At 46.6% G+C, this 22,136-nt stretch overlaps 1 protein-coding gene across 1 annotated transcript in view; it reads left to right on the plus strand.

Annotated features, from left to right (window-relative positions):
- Nucleotides 1-18,260: 18,260 nt before the first annotated feature.
- LOC122542625 (small ribosomal subunit protein eS27) overlaps nucleotides 18,261-22,136 on the plus strand; it is a 43,251-nt gene continuing 39,375 nt past the window's right edge. The window contains exon 1 of the mRNA XM_043680604.2: nucleotides 18,261-18,419. Coding sequence (XP_043536539.1) covers nucleotides 18,414-18,419 — 6 coding nt within the window. The 5' untranslated portion in view covers nucleotides 18,261-18,413. The remainder of the gene's footprint in view (nucleotides 18,420-22,136) is intronic.

Genomic DNA, 22,136 nt, shown 5'->3' on the forward strand with positions numbered 1-22,136 from the left:
CCGGGAGTTTGAGTCCACACTGAGGCCGGGAGTTTGAGTTCACACAGAAGCTGGGAGTTTGAGTTCACACTGCAGCCAGGAATTTGAGTCCACACTGAGGCCGGGAATCCGAGTCCTCACTGAGGCTGGGAGTTTGAGTTCATGCCGAGGCCGGGAGTCCGAGTCCACACCGAGGCCGGGAGTCCGAGTCCACACTGAGGCCGGGAGTCCGAGTCCACACTGAGGCCGGGAGTCCGAGTCCATACTGAGGCCGGGAGTCCGAGTCCACACTGAGGCCAGGAATTTGAGTCCACACTGAGGCCGGGAGTTCGAGTCCACACTGAGGCTGGGAGTCCGAGTCCAAACTGAGGCTGGGTGTCCGAGTTCCCACTGAAGCTGGGTGTCCGAGTCCACACTGAGGCTGGGAGTTTGAGTCCACACTGAGGCCGGGAGTTTGAGTCCACACTGAGGCCGGTAGTTTGAGTCCACACTGAGGCTGTGAGTTTGAGTCCACACTGAGGCTGTGAGTTTGAGTCCACACTGAGGCCGGGAGTTTGAGTCCACACTGAGGCCGGGAGTCCGAGTCCACACTGAGGATGGGAGTTTGAGTTCACACTGAGGCACAGGGTTCAGGTCCACACTGAGGCTGGGAGTTTGAGTTCACGCTGAGGTCGAGAGTTTGAGTCCTCGCTGAGGCCGGGAGTTTGGGTCCCACACTGAGGGCAGGAGTTTGAGTCCACACTGAGGCCAGGAGTTTGAGTCCCACATTGAGGCCGGGAGTTTGAGTCCCACACTGAGGCCGGGAGTTTGAGTCCAGACTGAGGCTGGGAGTCCGAGTCCAAACTGAGGCCGGGAGTTTGAGTCCACACTGAGGCCGGGGGTTTGAGTCCACACTGAGTCCGGGAGTTTGAGTCCACACTGAGGCCGGGGGTTTGAGTCCACACTGAGGCCGGGAGTTTGAGTCCACACTGAGGCCGGGAGTTTGAGTCCACACTGAGGCTGTGAGTTTGAGTCCACACTGAGGCCGGGAGTTTGAGTCCACACTGAGGCTGGGTGTCCGAGTTCCGACTGAGGCTGAGTGTCCGAGTCCACACTGATGCCGGGAGTTTGAGTTCACGCTGAGGCCGGGAGTTTGAGTTCACACTGAGGCCGGGAGTCCGAGTCCACACTGAGGCCGGGAGTTCGAGTCCACACTGAGGCTGGGAGTCCGAGTCCACACTGAGGATGGGAGTTTGAGTTCACACTGAGGCACGGGGTTCAGGTCCACGCTGAGGCCGGGAGTTTGAGTTCACGCTGAGGTCGAGAGTTTGAGTCCTCGCTGAGGCCAGGAGTTTGAGTCCCACACTGAGGGCAGGAGTTTGAGTCCACACTGAGGCCGGGAGTTTGAGTTCACACTGAAGCTGGGAGTTTGAGTTCACACTGCAGCCAGGAATTTGAGTCCACACTGAGGCCGGGAATCAGAGTCCTCACTGAGGCTGGGAGTTTGAGTTCATGCCGAGGTCGAGAGTTTGAGTCCTCGCTGAGGCCAGGAGTTTGAGTCCCACACTGAGGGCAGGAGTTTGAGTCCATACTGAGGCCAGGAGTTTGAGTCCCACACTGAGGGCAGGAGTTTGAGTCCACACTGAGGCCGGGAGTTTGAGTCCACACTGAGGCCGGGGGTTTGAGTCCACACTGAGGCCGGGAGTTTGAGTCCACACTGAGGCTGGGAGTTTGAGTCCAAACTGAGGCTGGGAGTCCGAGTCCATACTGAGGCCGGGAGTTTGAGTCCACACTGAGGCCGGGAGTTTGAGTTCACACAGAAGCTGGGAGTTTGAGTTCACACTGCAGCCAGGAATTTGAGTCCACACTGAGGCCGGGAATCCGAGTCCTCACTGAGGCTGGGAGTTTGAGTTCATGCCGAGGCCGGGAGTCCGAGTCCACACCGAGGCCGGGAGTCCGAGTCCACACTGAGGCCGGGAGTCCGAGTCCACACTGAGGCCGGGAGTCCGAGTCCATACTGAGGCCGGGAGTCCGAGTCCACACTGAGGCCAGGAATTTGAGTCCACACTGAGGCCGGGAGTTCGAGTCCACACTGAGGCTGGGAGTCCGAGTCCAAACTGAGGCTGGGTGTCCGAGTTCCCACTGAAGCTGGGTGTCCGAGTCCACACTGAGGCTGGGAGTTTGAGTCCACACTGAGGCCGGGAGTTTGAGTCCACACTGAGGCCGGTAGTTTGAGTCCACACTGAGGCTTGAGTTTGAGTCCACACTGAGGCTGTGAGTTTGAGTCCACACTGAGGCCGGGAGTTTGAGTCCACACTGAGGCCGGGAGTTCGAGTCCACACTGAGGCTGGGAGTCCGAGTCCACACTGAGGATGGGAGTTTGAGTTCACACTGAGGCACAGGGTTCAGGTCCACACTGAGGCTGGGAGTTTGAGTTCACGCTGAGGTCGAGAGTTTGAGTCCTCGCTGAGGCCGGGAGTTTGGGTCCCACACTGAGGGCAGGAGTTTGAGTCCACACTGAGGCCAGGAGTTTGAGTCCCACATTGAGGCCGGGAGTTTGAGTCCCACACTGAGGCCGGGAGTTTGAGTCCAGACTGAGGCTGGGAGTTCAAGTCCACACCGAGGACGGGAGTCCGAGTCCATACTGAGGCCGGGAGTTTGAGTCCACACTGAGGCTGGGAGTCCGAGTCCATACTGAGGCCGGGAGTTTGAGTCCACACTGAGGCCGGGGGTTTGAGTTCACACTGAAGCTGGGAGTTTGAGTCCACACTGAGGCCAGGAATTTGAGTCCACACTGAGGCTGGGAGTTTGAGTTCATGCCGAGGCCGGGAGTCCGAGTCCACACCGAGGCCGGGAGTCCGAGTCCATACTGAGGCCGGGAGTTTGAGTCCACACTGAGGCTGGGAGTTTGAGTTCACACTGAGGCCAGGAATTTGAGTCCACACTGAGGCCGGGAGATCGAGTCCACACTGAGGCCGGGAGTTTGAGTCCACACTGAGGCTGGGTGTCCAAGTCCATACTGAGGCTGGGAGTTTGAGTTCACACTGAGACTAGGAATTTGAGTCCACACTGAGGCCGGAAGTCCGAGTCCACACTGAGGCTGGGAGTTTGAGTCCACACTGAGGCTAGGAGTTTGAGTCCACACTGAGGCTGGGAGTTTGAGTCCACACTGAGGCTGGGAGTTTGAGTCCACACTGAGGCTGGGAGTTTGAGTCCACACTGTGGCCGGGAGTTTGAGTCCACACTGAGGCTGGGAGTCCGAGTCCAAACTGAGGCTGGGTGTCCGAGTTCCCACTGAGGCTGGGTGTCCGAGTCCACACTGAGGCTGGGAGTTTGAGTCCACACTGAGGCCGGGAGTTTGAGTTCACACTGAGGCCGGGAGTTTGAGTTCTCACTGAGGCCGGGAGTCCGAGTCCACACTGAGGCCGGGAGTTTGAGTTCACACTGAGGCCGGGAGTCCGAGTTCCCACTGAGGCCGGGTGTTTGAGTCCACGCTGAGGCCGGGAGTTTGAGTCCACACTGAGGCTGGGAGTCCGAGTCCACACTGAGGCCGGGAGTCCGAGTCCACACTGAGGCCGGGAGTCCGAGTCCACACTGAGGCCGGGAGTTTGAGTCCACACTGAGGCTGGGAGTTCGCTCTGGCTTTCACCCTGGACATCGCTGATGCCACCAAGGATGTGGGGTGGATAGAGAAAGGGAAGAAACGCAAAAGAAGTGAGAAAAAAAGAAAAGAAATGGATGGAGCGGATCATCTCCAGCTCTGGAGCCCTCTCCAGCAGCCACCCTGTCCAGGTATCCATCACCTTGGCTCATTTGTGCCTGAATACAAGTCAGTAAAGCAGCTTGCGACGCTAATTTACATTAAAGTGCTGCATGAATGAGATGTTAATGGTAATGATTTAATAATCAGCCACTCGTCAGAGAATGATTAGCTCTGTGGGTTAATTTGTATAAAATAATAAAACACATTGTCTAAGTTACAAAGCAGACATTACAGCAAAGCAACTGATTTCCAAGTGTGCAGCTTGCAGACCTACAGTAGACTAACAGGCTGATTACTAAAGTTAGTGATCTCGGACGAAGCCCCACTCTCTGCACCTGGTTCCTCAGTTTCCTGACCCACAGGCCACAATTAGTGAAGATTGGGGACAATATTTCATTGTCACTAACACTTAACACTGGAGCCCCCCGGGGTGCATACTCAGCCCCCTACTGTTCTCACTGTATACCCAAAACTGCATCGCCAAATACCAGACTAACGCGAGTTACAAGTTCGTTGATGATACCACCATAGTCTGTCAAATCTCAGATGGCAATAAAACAGACGACAGATGGGAGGTTGAAGACCTGGAAAAATGACACACTGAGAACAAGCTAGCTCTCCATGCCGGCAAAACCAAGGAACTCATTATTGATATTTGGCGGGATGTTACTCATGCCCCTCCGCCCCCACACACATTAACAGCACAGAGGTGGAACAAGTGGAGAATGTCAAGCTCCTGGCAGTGGTCATCCACAACAAGCTTTCTTGGACTCGTCACATGGATGCACTGGTTACAAAGGCCCAACAACGTCTCTTTATCCTCAGGCAGCTGAGGAAATTTGGCATGACAGCGAATGCCCTTGCCAACTTTTATTGGTGCGTCATTGAGAGCATTCTGTCTGGATGTATCACTACCTGGTATGGCAACTGTATCATTCAAGATCGGAGACGGTTACAGAGAGTGGTGAGCTCGGCCCAGACAATCACAAAGGCCAACCTCCCATCTACAGAATCCATCTACCAGGCCCGCTGTCAAGGAAAGGCCGTCAGCATTCTCAAAGATCCATCCCACCCTGGCAATGCTTTTCTACAACCTCTACCATCGGGGAGAAGGTACAGAAGCCTGAACACATGCACCAGCCGGTTTCACAACAGTTTCTAACCTACTGTTGTTAGAATACTGAATGGACTCACAAACTCTTAACATTCGCCTTTACCTGTGTTTTTGTTTTTGCTGCTGTTTACCTATTATTTACTTATCTATGCTACTTAACTCTGTGATCTGCCTGTATTGCTCACAAGACAAAGCTTTTCACTGTGCCTCAGTACACGTGACAATAAATTCAATTCAATTCAGACAGGCAGAGTCTCAACATTGTATGCATAGAGTCCTTAAAGATTGAGCCCCTTAAAGATGCAATGATAAATGCTAGATATTATTGGCTGTCTGTTTGGTAAAGTTCCCCATGGGTAGGCTCATTCAGAAAGTAAGGAGGTATGGGATACAGGGAAAACTGGCTGGGTGGATACAGAATTGACTGGCCCATAGAAGACAAGGGATGGTAGTAGATGGAAGGTATTCAGCCTGGAGATCAGTTCTGGGATCTCTTGCTCTTTGTGATTTTTATAAATGACTTGGATGAAGAAGTAGAAGGGTAGGTTAGTAAGTTTGCCGATAACACAAAGGTTGGTGGAGTTGTGGAGGGCTGTTGTAGGTTGCAACGGGACAGAGACAGGATGCAGAGCTAGGCTGATGGAGTTCAACCTGGAAAAGTGTGAAGAGATTCGTTTTGGAAGTTTGAATTTGAATGCAAATTACAGGGTTAGAGGCAGGATTCTTGGCAGTCTGGAGAAACAGAGGGATCTCGGGGTCCATGTACATAGATCCATCAAATTTGCCACTCAAGTTGATAGGATTGTTAAGAAGGCGTATGGTGTGTTGGCTTTCATTAGTAGGAGGATTGAGTTTAAAAGCCACAAGGTTATGCTGTAGCTCTATAAAGCCCTGGTTAGACCACACTTGGAATATTATATTCAGTTCTGGTCACCTCATTATAGGAAAGATGTGGAAGCTTTAGAGAGGGTGCATTGGGAGATTTGCCAGGATGCTGCCTGGATTGGAGGGTATGAAGAAAGGTGAGGAAGCTAGGGCTTTTCTCATTGGAGTGAAGAAGGATGAGGGGTTACTTGATAGAGGCGTACAAGATGATGAGAGGAACAGATAGAGTGGATAGCCAGAGACCTTTTCCCAGGGCAGAAATGGCTATCACAAGGGGGCATAATTTTAAGGTGATTGGTCAGAGGTAGGTTTATTACACAGAGAGTGGTGGGTGCAAGGAATGCACTGCCAGCAGTGGTGATGGAGTCACATACGTTAGGGACAATTAAGCGATTCTTGGATCAGCAAATGGATGATAGTAAAATGAAGGGTATGTAGGTTAGTCTGATCTTTGGGTAGGATAAAAGGTTGGCACAACACCAAGGGTTGAAGAGCATGTCCTGTGCTGGACTGTTCGATGTTCTGTGTTCTATGTCTCACAGGATTAAGGAGAGTTTACACTGAACCATGCTGGGTCTCTCTTCTGTTTTTTCCTCCCCACCCCTTTCAGCATTCCTCAGAGGTCATTCCCTCTGCAACTCCCTCATTAGGTGCATACCCCCCCACCAACCCACCCTCCACTCCCAGCACCTTCCCCTGCACAACCAAACACCTCATCTACTGTGTCCGTTGCTCTCGATCTAGTCTCCTGTACACTGGGGAAACAGGATGCCAACTTGTGGATCATTTCAGAGAACATTTCTTGGACACACACACCAAACAACCCCATCACCCTGTGGCCGAACACTTTAACTCCCCCTCCCACTCCACCAAGGACATGCAAGTTTCCTCCACAACCAAATCCAAGCCACCCGCCTTGGGACCCTCCAACCATACGGGATCAAAGTAGAATTCACCAGTTTCCTCATTTCCCCTTCCTCCACCTTATCCCAGATACAACCCTCCAACTCGGCACTGCCCTCTTGAACTGTCCTACTGTCCATCTTCCTTGCCGCCTATCCACTCCACTCTCCTCTCTGACCTATCACCATCACACCCCACCTTCATCTAACTATCACCTTCCCAGCTACCTTCCCCCCAGCCCCACCTCACTCCCATTTATCTCTCAGCCCCCTTGGCCCCGCTCACATTCCAGATGAAGAGCTGATGCTCAAAACGTCGACTCTCCTGTTCCTCGGATGCTGCCTCACCAGCTGTGCTTTTCCAGCACCACACTTTTTGACTCTGATCTCCAGCATCTGCAGTCCTCACTTTCTGCTCTCTTCTGTTTTCCTCAGTGGAGCCTTGTGAGGAACTCTGGGAAAAGAGCACCAAGCCCCTTGAAGCACAGAGTTCCCTCTCTCCACAATACACTACAGGTATTTCACACAAGCAATCCAATAAAACTCTGCCAGAGTTCACATTGACCAAGTAGGTGGACAGTAAGTGATAACATCTCTTAAGGACCAGACTAGACCAGACCCATCAAAATATTTGAAGCAGCCTAAACCCGAACTTTTTCTTATTTTAATACAATGCAACTGGTCAAACTACTCAATGTTAAACAAACACAACTTAGATAAACATTGCAGATAAAATACAACCAAAGAAAGAGGCATTGAGAAAATCTTAATTCTATTGGAAAACCAAACAGAATAATAGATGACATACCTATTACTAATTAGCTGTTCCAATATAGTAACATCCCACAAACACACCCTTTGGGCAAAAAGGCAAATTCAGACAAATAGGTTTGTCTCACAGGTAACCCGGCAGCAAGGAGAAACTCCCAGCTTCTGGCTGTAACTGATAGAGGGAAAATATAGTTTCTACTTCTTTCAAGCTCACAACAGCAACTGCTTAAAGATAAAGCTAAAAACTAAAAGAAAAACAGATGAAATCCTGGTCTGTGAGAGCTGGCCACACCCAGCCAGGCTGCTTCTATTGTTCCAACTTTAAAATAAAACCCAAGGCCTCACAAGCTGTTTACTCTTGCAGTTTTCATCGACTGCTCACCACCTCTGACTTAACAACCTTTCTTTGAAAAGAACCAGGATAAAATAGCTCTTAAAGCCACAGTATCATCACACACCGATCTTCAATAATGGTCTTCACAGGCAAAGAGAACTTTGAGCTGTGAAGGAGATAATAATGTTCACCCACTCTACTTGAAGTTCTGACCCTGTGTCACTGTTATTGGGAGAACCTGCCAATTGCTGGATACAGGTTTAATTCGAGCACATTGCTCAAAAAGTGCACTTTGGTGACACAGTCCACCAAATAATATTAGCACTTCATCACCAAGATCGCCCATCTTAACCTCTGTAATCATCTCCATCTTCATAGAAATTCTTCACCAGCAGCTATCACACAATATCATGTCCCGAGTCACATCACATTATGAAACAAAATTTGTCAGCAGACCACATAAGAAGATGTGGGGGAGATGACCAAAAACTGAGTGAAATAGCTGGGTTTTGATGTTTGGCTTAAAGGAGATGAGAGAGAGTGTGTGTGTGTGTGTGAGAGAGAGAGAGAGGTATCAAGCAGACAGGTTTAGGGAGGGAGTTACATAAGGTCAGACCCTCCAAAAGGGTCACAGGCTTCAATGCATCTATAGTGAACGCCCCATCCAAACTGCTTCCACAGATCTTCCACTCCTCACCCCTATCCCAAAGCTCACTGAGTGCCCACAACAGTTTTCAAAAACAACAATTTTATACAACAACAATTTTCAAATCTCAATTTGGGATCACTGAGGGAAAATACTTAGGAAGCTCTCATTTTCTGACAATGGTGTTGCCATCTAAATTAGGATTATATCAGAGGCCAGAATTGTCAAGAGTGCAGAGATTAGAAAGTACCAAGTGTTTACAACACAGAAATAGGCCATTCGGTCCAATAGATCCATACTAGTACCTGTCACCGACCCTCCCCAACTTTCTTCATCAAACTCAATCAACCAAATGGGGCTAACTAATCTTGGGCCTGAGATTAATACCCTAGGCACATGGGTTCAAACCTTACCAAAGCAACTCGTGGAGCTTAAATTAAACAAATTATGTCTTGAATCGGAAGGTAGTCTCAGTAATGGTGACCATAACCACTACCATAAAAATCCATCTGATTTACTAGGGAAGGACATCTGCCATCCTTACCTGGTTTGCCTACATGTAACTCTAGACTCAAACAGAAATGTTGTTTATTCTGAAATGGTTTAGCAAATAAGGATTCCGAAACTGCACACAGTATTCCAGTGCAGTCTAACTAAGCTCCTATACACTTATAGCAAAACCTCACTGTTCCTGTAACCAAATCTCCTCACAATAAAAACTAACATCTCATTAGCCTTCCTAATGGTTTGCACCTGCATGCTAGTCTTCAGTGACTTATTGACAAGGACCCCGAAGTCCTTTTTATATATCTACATTAGAGTTAACTTTGTAACAATTTTGTAATTGTATAATCCTTTAGAATTCCATCACTCAAGACTTGGAGATGCCAGTGTTGGACTGAGGTGAACAAAGTTAAAAATCACACAAAACCAGGTTATAGTCCAATAGGTTTAATTGAAAGCACGAGATTTCAGAGCGCCGCTCCTTCATCAAGTGGTTTGAAGGGGCAGTGCTCCAAAAGTTAGTGCTTCCAATTAAACCTATTGGACTCTAACCTGGTGTTGCATCACTCAAGACTACATAGTGAAGAATATTTAACTCTTTTACTCTTTTTTTATTTCAATTTTTCACCCTTTTTACATCCTGTGTAACAATTTGCTTAGATTTGTACTTTGGGATTGGAACCAGGTAGATCTCATCAACTATGAAATCCTTGATTGGGGTTGTTAACCTGGGCAAATCAGGGAGCCCTGGCTGACAGATATGAACAGGAGAAGGCTCCCCCTCACTGTTTTGATCACACAGCACTGCCCTCTGATGTGAAGGGCAGTGTTTGTCACTGGCCACTCAGGTGTTTTCCTATCTTCCTGGTGGTGGAATTTGAATAAAGATTTGTGCACTTTGTGTCTTTCACTGTGTCTTACACCTGCACACACACACCATAGGTGCTGGGGAAAAAAAAATAAGCACTACCGCACTTAGGTGGTAGTGTGGAAAAAAAAGAAAAAAAAACTAAAAAAAACCAAATGAAAAAAAAATGAACAGGAGAAGGTCCAGGCAGCGGGCTGTGGAGGGGGTCATTAGGGCCGACTGCCTGCCCCTCTTCCGTGGTTACGTTAGGGCCCGGGTGTCCTTGGAGAAGGAGCACGCGGTGTCCACCAACACCCTGGAGTTGTTCAGGGAGAGGTGGGCGCCGCAGGGAGTGGAGTGCATCATTTCTCCCTCCAACTCTATTTTGATTTAGTCCCTACCCTCCCCCTCACTGTTTGATCACACAGCACTGCCCTTTGATGTGAAGGGCAGTGTTTGTCACTGGCCACTCGGGTGTTTTCCTATCTTCCTGGTGGTGGAATTTGAATAAAGATTCGTGCACTTTGTGTCTTTCACTGTGTCTCACACCTGCACACACACACACCATGGGTGCTGGGGAAAAAAATAAGCACTACTGCACTTAGGTGGTAGTGTGGGGGTAAAAAAGAGAGGAAAAAAAGAAAAAAGAGAAAAAAAAAATGAACAGGAGAAGGTCCAGGCAGCGGGCCGTGGAGGGGGTCATTAGGGCCGACTGCCTGCCCCTCTTCCGTGGCTACGTAAGGGCCCGGGTGTCCTTGGAGAAGGAGCACGCGGTGTCCACCAACACCCTGGAGTTGTTCAGGGAGAGGTGGGCACCGCAGGGGGTGGAGTGCATTATTTCCCCCTCCAACTCTATTTTGATTTAGTCCCTACCCTCCCCTTCACTGTTCACACAGCATTGCCTTTTGCGAAGGGCACTGCTTGTCACTGGCCACTCAGGTGTTTTCCTATCTTCCTGGTGGTAGAAATTGAATAAAGATTCGTGCACCTTGTGTCTCTCACTGTGTCTCACACCTGCACACACACACCATGGGTGCTGGGGGAAAAAATAAGCACTACCACAGTTAGGCGGTAGTGTGGGAATAAAAAGAAAAAAAAGAAAAAAATGAACAGGAGATGCGGGGAGATGGTGGTGTCGTGGTCATGTCACTGGAGTAGTAATCCAAATGCACAGACTAATGGCCTGGGGATCCAAGTTCAAATCCCACCATGGCAGTTGACAGAACTCAATAGCTAAACCTGGAATATAAAACTGGTTTCAGTAATGATGCCGTGAGCTAGCTATGGATTTACTGTGTCTCACACCTGCACACACACAACATGGGTGCTGGGGAAAAAAATAAGCACGACCGCAGTTAGGCGGTAGTGTGGGGGGGTTTAAAAAAAAACAGGAATGTCAGAGGGTTTGTTAAAAAAAAAGTAAAAAGAAGAAAAAAATGAACAGGAGATGCAGAATCTCCTCACTTCAGGGACTAACTCCAAGCTGGCTGGCCACAGCCAATGTACATGTACATCAAGAGTAATTATGATGGGATATCAGCCTCTATTCAGTTATTTCAGGGATCTTCTGTGTGAGTTTCATATAGTTTTGGGATTATGAGCAACTTTTTACACTATATCTTTTGCTTTTAAAAAAAGAGAAACTCTGTCCAGCATTCAAACACTGCACAGGGGAAGAAAAATTAGCAAAAGGCTAAAGGGGAGCAAGTGGTCAGTGATAAGTAAGTGCCTGTTTTAATGGGAATTCATCAATTAAATGAGAACTGAGGCATAAGCTCAAAAGTATCAATCATTATTTCCTGACCATATGCACCTTTTTTATAAAACAAAGAACATCTCAAATGATTGAAAAGTCATAAGGAGATTGTAAAGAGACCATAGTGAAGAGGATGGGCCCATTGATAATTGACGACTTAATGCACCAGCTAGTGTGAGGTGACATCAGTAAAGGTCCATCACCCTTAGACACCAACTAGAGATTGATAACGTGTCTCTTAAATCAATCAGCAGCAACCACTGCCTACCAATCAAATGTAATTTGATCATGCTGTAGTTATTTCCTGATCAACCAGTTCAGGGGATGTTATTTACAGATCTCTAGGGCTGATAAGGCTTGAATCCATATCTCCTGTCTCAAAGGCAAGGACACTAACACTGCACTATAAGAGATTTCAATAAAGAGGGATGTGTATTTTCTAAAAAAAAACTTGTTCACAGATGTTATTATAGACTTCTAGAGCAGGTAGGACTTGAACCCTGACGTTACTGATCCTGCTGTAGGCTGTGGCTTGGAAAGAGTTAATGTTGTGGAAGCGACTTGACACCAAGTGTCAGCTCATGCTTCAAATTGAACCAGAAGGCAGGCATCTGAGCGTCACAATTAAGTCACGGTCCTGCTTTAATAAATATTATTTATAACTGGAGTGAGGTTTCCTGAGTTACAGCACCAGATTGTCTCTTGTTGGTATATTGTTTAAAAGTCTCAAATAAACAATCTTCAGATTTGAGTTTAAATTGTTGAGTAGAACTTACACAGCATTAGGGTGTTCCTACATTCCAAAGACTGCAGCATTTCAAGAGGGCAGTTCAACAGGACTATCATCCTCAGGGCAATTAGGGGTGGGCAAGTGATGCTACATCCCTTGAACAAATACTAAAAAATTCAATTGCCCTGTTTCACCACCTTCAGACAGTTCCCAATTTGCACAGCCATCTGAGAAAACAAATGCTCCTCATCTCAGTCCTAAAAGACAACCACTGATTTTAGAACAATTTCTCCTGGTTTTGGACTCACTCACCAAGAGGAAACGTCATTTTTACATCTACCTTGTCAAGTCTGTTCAGTACACATTTCAGTCCAGTCACCCCTCACTATTCTAAACTGCAACGGAAACAAGTTTAACCTTTCCAGGTATTCTCATATTACCGCTCATTCCAGGTACCAAGCTAGTAAACATCTTCTGAACTGCCAACAATGCAATTACTCCTTTTCTTAAATCAGAACCCATTTGCGTAGTGGAGTTGGGATGTCATGTTGAGCTGTAGAGGGCATTGGTGAGGCCTTTTCTGGAATACTGTGTCCAGTTCTGGTCGCTCTGTATAGGAAGGAAATTATTAAGCTGGAGAGGGTTCAGAAGAAATTTACCAGGACGTTGTGGGGTATGGAAGGTTTGAATTACAAAAAAAGGCTAGACAGCCTGGAACTTTTTTCACTGGAACATAGAGGGATGAGAGGCGACCTGATAGAAGTTTATAAAATAATGGAGAGTGTAGCCAGAACTAATGGTAGTTGTCTTTTCCCAAGGATGGTAGATTTCAAGATGAGAGGGCACGTTTTAAAGTTGAGAGGATTTATAAAAGACACAAGGGACAAATTTTTTTACACAGAGGGTGGTCTCACGTATTGAAAGAACTTCCTGATGGATGTGGGAACAATTACAACCTTTAAAAAACATTTGGACAAGTACATGAGTTGGAAAGTTTTGGAGGGATATAGGCCAGCAGACAGTTGGGACTAGTTTCGTTTAGGATTAATTTTGGCATGGACTAGTTGAACCAAAAATTAATAAATTAATAAAGAAACGTGGTCTTGGCAATGGAGTATTGGTTGATTGGAAGTTCACCTTAGGAAGAATTAGAAACCAGTCTTCCATAGACTCTGGTTCAGCTGCAGATAGCTGCTCAGGAAAGGGATGGAGGTAGTGGATCAGGAATGAAGCTTGTGACAGGAATGGAAGGCAATGTCTTCAATCTTCTCAAACATTTTGTTGGAGGGAATTTCAGCCGACCCAGTGCGAGGTATCAGACAGGCTGTTTGTCAAATAAAAGCTAATGCATGGGAAGGTAGATGTGATGAGGTAGAGCTGTGTCTCAGCTGTGTATACGTAGAATCAAACACCATGATTTCAGATAATGTAGTGAAAGAGACATGTAAATAAGAAATAGGAGGAAGCCTAGGATAGACCTTTGGGAAATGCCAGAGGTATCAGTGTGGGCTTGTGAAGAGAAACTTTGCAGGTGATTATCTGGTTAGACTGGATATCTAACCATGGTGAGTGCAGTCCCAAACTGTTGAATAACATTGGGGAGGCCATAGAGGAGGATGGTGTGGTGACCATATGAAAGGCACAGACAAGAAGAGGGGGGAAGGTGTACCTTTGTCACAGTCACGTAGGATGCAACTTTGGTAAGAGTCATTTCAGTACACGACGGAATCAGCAATTGGAAGGATTCTGTGATGATGCCGTCACTTTAACAGGTTATTTTGTCCATTTTTTAATGAAGCGAGGTTGTAAGGTGGAGATGACAAGCTGGCTACCAGACCACTTATAGAAACAACTTGTGAGGCCTCAGGGCTTTGTTTAACAGCCTGGCCAACTCTTACAGATCAGGATTTTTGAGTAACATAAGAAGCTTTTGGGCTTTCAAAAGAGTCGGAAGCTTCAGTGAATATCTCCTGGTTGCTACGTTCTCCGAATTTTCTCTTGATGTTTTTATTTCCTTTCTGAATTGGGGAACTGCATGTGAGAATCTGTGTCTGAATTTTTGCCAAGAGGTGGGTTTATGGGATGTTACTATATTGGAACAGTGCATTAGTAGTAGTTACTGTATCTATTATTCAGATAAATTTTCCAATAGAGTTAAATTATTCTAAATTTCTCTTTCCTTTGTTTGTATTTTAACTACAATGTTTAAATAAATTGTGTTCTGCTTAACATTGAGGCGTTTGACCAGTCGCATCACATCGGGATTATGGCCCTTCACATCTACCTTTTAAATAAGAAAATGTTAGCATCTTAAAATATTTTGAGAGGAACTGGTCTGATCTGGTCTGGTCCGTAACAATTCAAACATGGAGTTGTGGGAAAGATGGGCATAGTTTTAATTAATGAGAATGGGAGTTACAATGACTTTGGAGAGGAAAAGGAGATGGTAGACGGAGTTGATGTCGGAGTCAGGAATGAATATTTTTGGAAGTATTGTATTGGGAATCAGGGCAGGTAGGAGAAAGCAAAATAGGAGACTTAGCAGATACTGCATCTCCAACATTTGATCTTATGTTTAATTCATTATGACATCTCTGGCATTTATTACCCGTCTCGGGGGCAATTAATAGTCAAACACATTACTGTGGAGTTTGGAGTCACACATAGTCAAGGTGAGGGTGGCAGGTTTTCTTGTCTAAAGGCCATTAGTAAACCAGATGAGATTTTACAACCATCATCAGTGGTGACATGGTCATCATAGGGCCAACCTTTTATTGAATTCAAATTTCTTCAACTGCCACGGTGAGATTCAAACCCATGTACCCAGAGCATTTGAACAAAAGGATGCTGTGGATGTTAGAAATCTGAGACACACTCAGAGAAAGCAGGAGAAACTCAGCATGTCTGGCAGTATCGATGGAGAGAGAAATAGAGTTAATGTTTTGAGACTGGTATGACCAAGAGTCTTTCTCCACAGATGCTGCAGAGCTTCTCCAGTGTGCTCTGTGCTTGTTCCCCACAGAGAGCACTATCCCAGAACTCTGGAAAGATTTACAAGGATGCTGCCAGGATTGGAGGGTTTGAGCTATAGGGAGAGCCTGAATAGTTTGCAGTTATTTTCGCTGGAGCAGCAGAGGTTGAGGGGTGACCTTACAGAGGTTGAAAAAAATCATGAGTGGCATGAATAGGATGTATAGCCAAGGTCTTATTCTCAGGATAGGGGGATGTCCAAAATTTAAAGGGGACCTAAGGAACAACTTGTGCAACATGCACAACAGTGCATGTATAGAACGGGCTGCCAGAGGAGGTGGTGGAGGCTGATACAATTACAGCTTTTAAAAAGCATTTGGATGGGTACATGAATAGGAAGGGTTTAGAGGACTATGTGGTAAATTGGAAATAGGAGAAAGCCTAGGATAGACCTTTGGGAAATGCCAGAGGTATCAGTGTGGGCTTGTGAAGAGAAACTTTGCAGGTGATTATCTGGTTATGACTGGATATCTAACCATGGTGAGTGCAGTCCCAAACTGTTGAATAACATTGGGGAGGCCATGGAGGAGGATGGTGTGGTGACCATATGAAAGGCACAGACAAGAAGAGGGGGGAAGGTGTACCTTTGTCACAGTCACACAGGATCTCACTTGCAACTTTAGTAAGAGCCATTTCAGTAGCTGACGGAATCAGCAATTGGAGGGTTTATTTAGATTAATTTAGGATATCTGGTCAGCATGGATGCGTTGGACCAAAGAGTTGGTTTCCATGTTGTACTAGACCAGCCACATTACCACTTTCCCACTGCCTTGGCACTTCCCAAACTTTTCCCTTGGAGGATTTGAGCTATAGGGAGAGGCTGAACAGGCTGGGGCTGTTTTCCCTGGAGCGCTGGAGGCTGAGGGGTGACCTTACAGAGGTTTACAAAATTATGAGGGGCATGAATAGGATAAATAGGCAAAGTCTTTTCCCTGGGGTCGGGGAGTCCAGGACTAGTCCAGGTTTAGGGTGAGAGGGGAAAGATATAAAAGAGACCTAAGGGGCAACTTTTTCGAACAGAGGGTGGTATGTGTAAGAAATGAGCTGCCAGAGGAAGTGGTGGAGGCTGGTATAATTGCAACATTTAAGAGGCATTTGGTCGAGTATATGAATAGGAAGGGTTTGGAGAGATATGGGCCGGGTGCTGGCAGGTGGGACTAGATTGGGTTGGGATATCTGGTCGGCATGGACGGGTTGGACCAAAGGGTCTGTTTCCGTGTTGTACATCTCCATGACTCTATGACTTTGTTTTGTTTTCTCCTTTCAGGCTTGATTTATGTTACACCTCCTCGGAGAGAACTGAGAGATTGAGGGCCTATTGGAGCAGGGTATTCAGTTGTAACTCAGTCAGAGCTCCACACAGGCCATTTCTGCCTCTGATCTCACAACCCCAAAATTTTAAGTTGGGGACCCATCTTTGGAAAGCCTTAAATTGATTGGGGTACACTGTTTGGTGGTCTGTCAGAAACATTTAACTATCTAACCGACTGCCTGAGCCATGTTCTCCTACTAACACAAACTAAGTTGCAACTGATGGGTTGAATGGTCTTCCTCTGGCCCTGTAATAATTCTGTGCATTCAGTGCATTCCTGAATGTAATAAACCTGATTTTTTTTTTCCAGACTACTCTTTCCAAACAAACATAAATTAATGGTTGGAGACTTTACTGATCCAAGAACATTTTTTTAAAATCAGGCAGAGAGTCAATTTGATGGAAGCATGTAAAATTATAAGAGGCATGGATAGGGTAAATAATTATAGAGTCATAGAGATGTGCAGCACGGTCCTTCGGTCCAACTCGTCCATGCCGACCAGATATCCCAACCCAATCTAGTCCCACCTGCCAGCACCCGACTCATATCCCTCCAAACCCTTCCTAATCATATACCCTGGGAGTTCTGTTTTTCCCAGGGTGGCAATGTCAAATACATGGGGGTCACAGGTTTAAGGCGAGGGGGGAAAAATAATTAAAGGAGATGTGTGAGGGAAGTTTTACACAGAGGGTGGTATGGGCCTGGAATATAGGGAAATGACAGAAGCAGATAAATTAACAAAGTTTAAGGCATGGAATAGAGTGATATGAACCACGTACAAGCAGATAGAATTAATTTAGAATGGCATTGTGGTTGGCACAGGCATGGTGGGCCGAATGGCCTGTTTCTGTGCTGTACTATTCAATGTCCTGTTAATCACAAACCAATTTCCACCACAAGGTTATGTAATTTTGTTAAACAAGAAAGTCCTAAAGCAAAAAAAAAATTCTTTGGTCCACACTGTAACTTTTACTGTGTTAACCCAGTGGAGGTCGGGTTAAAACCCCTATTTGAATCATAGAAATGTACAGCACGGAAACAGACCCTTCAGTCCAACTCGTCCATGCTGACCAGATATCCCAACCTAATCTAGTCCCATTTGCCAGCACTTGGCCCATATCCATCTAAACTCTTCCTATTCATATACCCATCAGGTGCCTTTTAAATGTTGTAATTGTATCAGCCTCCACCACTTCCTCTGGCAGCTCATTTCATATACACACCACCCTCTGCATGAAAACGTTGTCCCTTAGATCCCTTTTAAATCTTTGGTTTAGTTCATGAAGTTTACATGCACGGGCAGATGGAATTGATTTGGAATGGCATCGTGGTTGGCACAGGCATGCTGGGCCGAATGGCCTGTTTCTGTATCAGACGTGATGCTGTCTGACCGCTGTTCATTTGTTGTTTCCAGTACAGATTCCAGCATCTGCAGTACTGTGGTCCTGGTCTGTTTCTGCGTCGAACCAATCTTATAATCACAAACTAACGTCCACCATAAGGTTGTGTAACTCATGTTGTAGAAGGAAATCGTTCAATACAATAAAAGACTTCTCGGGTGCACGCCTGTAGTTTTCACTGTGTTAACCCAGCGGGGACAGAGACAACCACAATTTTTCAGTCCAGTTCGTGAAGATTCAGTTTGCAATCCTCACTTGTGTTTCCATCACACGTGGGCAGGGTCGATCCCACTTTTAGGAACACTGCTTTGGACGAGAGGAAGCGGAAGTTTCACGCGTTTACATCAGTTCTCTGGGCTGGCAGAGGTGGCTCAGTGTGCGTGTGTTTGTGTGTGGCCTGTGATCTTGCTGATCGTGATAAGAGGGGAGTTGATTCTACCCGACCTCTCCGGGGGGAAACATGCCTGTGAGTTGGTACCTGTTACATTTCACTCGATACATTTCAGATACAATGTAACGCGCGCGGCTCGGATACACTGAAACTGACACGGAGCTCAGGCCTCCCCTTAAACCCACGCAGAGAATTGCCAATAATTTCCTTTCTGCTTGTGGAGCAGGATTGTGTTTGTTTGTGTGTGTGTGTGCTGGGGGGGGGGGGGAACAAAATTCCCATCAACCCCCCCCCTCCTCATTTCTCATCGCTCTTCCCCCAACAAATCCGAACTGGTAAACACGTGTCAAAACGAAAGTTAAACAGTGCAAGAGGCAAAACATTGGAGGTCGCTGATGATCTGAAAGTGAAATAGAGCCAAGACAGGCTGGAAATACTCAGCGGCGGCTCTGCTAACATCTGTGGAGAGTGCGATGACTTCTCGATTTCAAAACAAGGACTGAAATCCAGTATGGGGTACTTTCTCTCCTCCTCCTCCCCCAGCACAGAGCTCCCAAGAAAACAGTTCAGCCAGCCTACCGTCAAAATAGGGACACCTTAACATCTTTACTGCTCGATCAGTGATGGGGGAAGAGGGGGGAAGTTTAAGATTGTTGAGCATTGACTGAGCTCTGCAGACAGACCGACCCAAATGCAGCATGCCTTCTGAATTTTCTGTTTCAAGCCTGCCCCTTGAACTGGTTGCCTGTCCAACCTTCGCTCACTTGTCGATTTTACAGGCAGTGCCTACCCACTCTGTCCCGGGAATGTGTGTTTGACCTCCCGGTTTTGAAAATCCCCAAAACATTCCCTCCACAAAACACCGAGGCTCGGGTTATTTTGAGCAGTGTATTTCCCTCCCAGCACTTGCATTTAATTAGCGCCTTCTCGGGATGCCGAACCTTCCCTTCCCCCTCCAACCGCCACCCCGAGCGACCAGGGCCCAACTGATTAGTTGTTTGGTGGAATACCACCCTGTGTGTGGGAAGGCACAGCAAGATCCCACACATCCTTCTGAGAAAAGGAGAATCCATGGGAATGTGACCACCCGGGTTAAATGGCACTTTTTTTTGATGCAAAGGGATTTGTTCCCCTACTTGCCCGCCCAACATTACTCCTATATGGGGTGCCAGTATTTGTTGTCCACCCCTAGTTGCCCTTGAACTGACAAACTTGCTTAGCCATTTCAGACTTCACCAAGATTCCTGTGGATCTCAAGTCACATGAGCTGGATTTATTCATAGAATTTGAATTCCAGCCACGGGATTTCCACCGGTGTCCCCAGAGCATGGGCCAAGACATTAGCATTAATGATGTGATGTCACCACGACATCATTATCATAGAAACTGTACAGTGTAGAAAGAGGCCATTCAGCCCACCAAGTCTGCACTGACTCTCTGCAGAGCTGTCCCTGTACTTCCCATGACTAATCCACCTCGCCTGCACACTATGGTAATTTAGCACGGCCAATCTGGCTAACCTGCACACTGTGGCAGGAAACCCAAGCAGACACAGAGAGAATGTGCAAACTCCACACAGAGAGAACGTGCAGACTCCACACAGACAGTCACCCGAGGGTAGAATTGAACCCGGGCCCCTGGCACTGTGAGGCAGCAGTGCTAACCACTGAGCCACCGTGACACCCATTGTTTTCCCTTTGATTATCTCCCCAATAGCAAAGGGTTATACAACCATCAGCCCCCAGCAAGAACATCTCAGGGAGGACAAAGGCACAGTCCTTTAAAAGGCAAAGTTCCTAACTATTCAGGTACTTCTCAAGTGGAGGGGATTCCACTGTCTCAGACACAGTCTCAGTTTCGAATCTGGTTGTGTGTCTCGGAACTTTACTGTGCAGTGAGCTAGCCTAACCAATTTATAGGATGACCGAAGCTCTATAGAAAGGATGCTAGTGAGCATGTCCCCTCACATTGTATCTGTCTCGCAACTGGGGTTTGCCAGTGAGTGACTGTGATAAACAGTAACATTGTCTCTGCACCCGCTCATGTCACCATGGCGATGTGTGACAACAGCAGCTTGGCAACATGGAAATCAACAACTGAAGACAACACCTCATGACCTACAACATTTGGGGCAAAGCCTGGACTGGTATTTTCAGGCTTTGATATCCTATCCCTCTTGGATTGGATTTGCCGCAGGTCCATTTCACTTACCTAGATCATCCATGTTAAGGGGAGATAATAGGCAGTAATCCAGCAGCTGAAACTCTGGGCAAATAAGTTCAAATCTTACCATCTGTGGAATTTAAAATCAATTACAGGAGTTGGGAGGTCTTGTTGCAGCTATACAGGACATTGGTTAGGCCACTCTTGGAATATTGCATGCAATTCTGGTCTCCTTCCTATTGGAAGGATGTTGTGAAACTTGAAAGGGTTCAGAAAAGATTTACAAGGCTGTTGCCAGGGTTGGAGGATTTGAGCTATAGAGAGAGGTTGAACAGGCTGGGGCTGTTTTCCCTGGAGCATTGGAGTCTGAGGGGTGACTTTATAGATGTTGAGAAAATCGTGAGGGGCATGGATAGGATAAATAGACAAAGTTTATTCCCTGGGTGGGGGAGTCCAGAACTAGAGGGCATAGGTTTAGGGTGAGAGAGGCAAGATATAAAAGAGACCTAAGGACCAGAGGGTATTATGTGTATGGAATGAGTTGTCAGAAGAAGTGGTGGAGGCTGGTACAAATGCAATATTTAAAAGGCATCTGAATGGGTATATGAATAGGAAGGGTTTGGAAGAATATGGGCTGGGTGCTGGCAGGTGGGACTAGATTGTGTTGGGATATCTGGTCGGCATGGATGAGTTGGACTGAAGAGTGTGTTTCTGTGCTGTACATCTCTATGACTATGACTCCAAGTCTGGAATTAAAAAGCTATTCTCATTAACAATGACTATGAGACTATCTCTATTGTTGTAAAAACCCATCTGGTTCACTAATGTCCTTCAGGGAAGGAAACCTGCCATCCTTACTTGGTCTCACCTACATGTGACTCCAGACCACAGCAATGTGGTTGACTGTTAAATGTCCACATAGTTCACTTAACTTCAGACTAAAGAGAGGAGTCCAGTGACAATGTAATAGATTAGGCTGTTTGGCCCACATAATCAATGCTGGTTCTCAGTGGAGCAATGCAATCTGTTTCATTTTCTTGTTCAATCCATGTAGCTTTGCAAGTTTATTCCCTTTCAAAACTAATTCATCATCTCCGCTTCCACCACCCTGATAGGCAGCCACTCCCAGTTCATTACTGCCCACAGAGTAAAATTTCTGCATCATGTTCCCCATCCCTCTATTATATTTCGCACCAAACCTGAATTTGTGCCCCAAAGGTAGGTTATTGGGAAGTTTTTCTTCAATCTTATCTGAGCCTGTCTTAATCTTGCACACTTCTGTCAAATCTTCCCTCAATCTCCTTTGTACCAAGGAGAACATTCCTCAACCGTGTCTGTGTGTGTGAGCACGTGTTTGCATGTACAAATGTGCATGTGTATGTGTGTGTGTGTTTATGTGTATCTGTGTATGTGTTGGTGTGCATTGTGGGTAATTCTTTGATTCAAGATGGTGGCAGAGCAGCAGGCTGTTCCCTTGGGTTCATCTATTCCCACATGCTTTCTTCTTTTGTCTTTATTCTTACTTCTGGTCTTTTTTTTTCCCCTCTTTTTTCTTTCTTTCTTCTTTTCTTTGGATCTTTTAGTGCCAGGTTATTCGGTGAACTCGGCATGGCATCTCGATTGGGCCAT

The sequence above is a fragment of the Chiloscyllium plagiosum genome, unplaced genomic scaffold, assembly GCF_037043375.1.
Source record: "Chiloscyllium plagiosum isolate Xiang-an unplaced genomic scaffold, Cpla_swu_hap1 HiC_scaffold_42, whole genome shotgun sequence".
Taxonomy (NCBI): Eukaryota; Metazoa; Chordata; class Chondrichthyes; order Orectolobiformes; family Hemiscylliidae; genus Chiloscyllium; species Chiloscyllium plagiosum.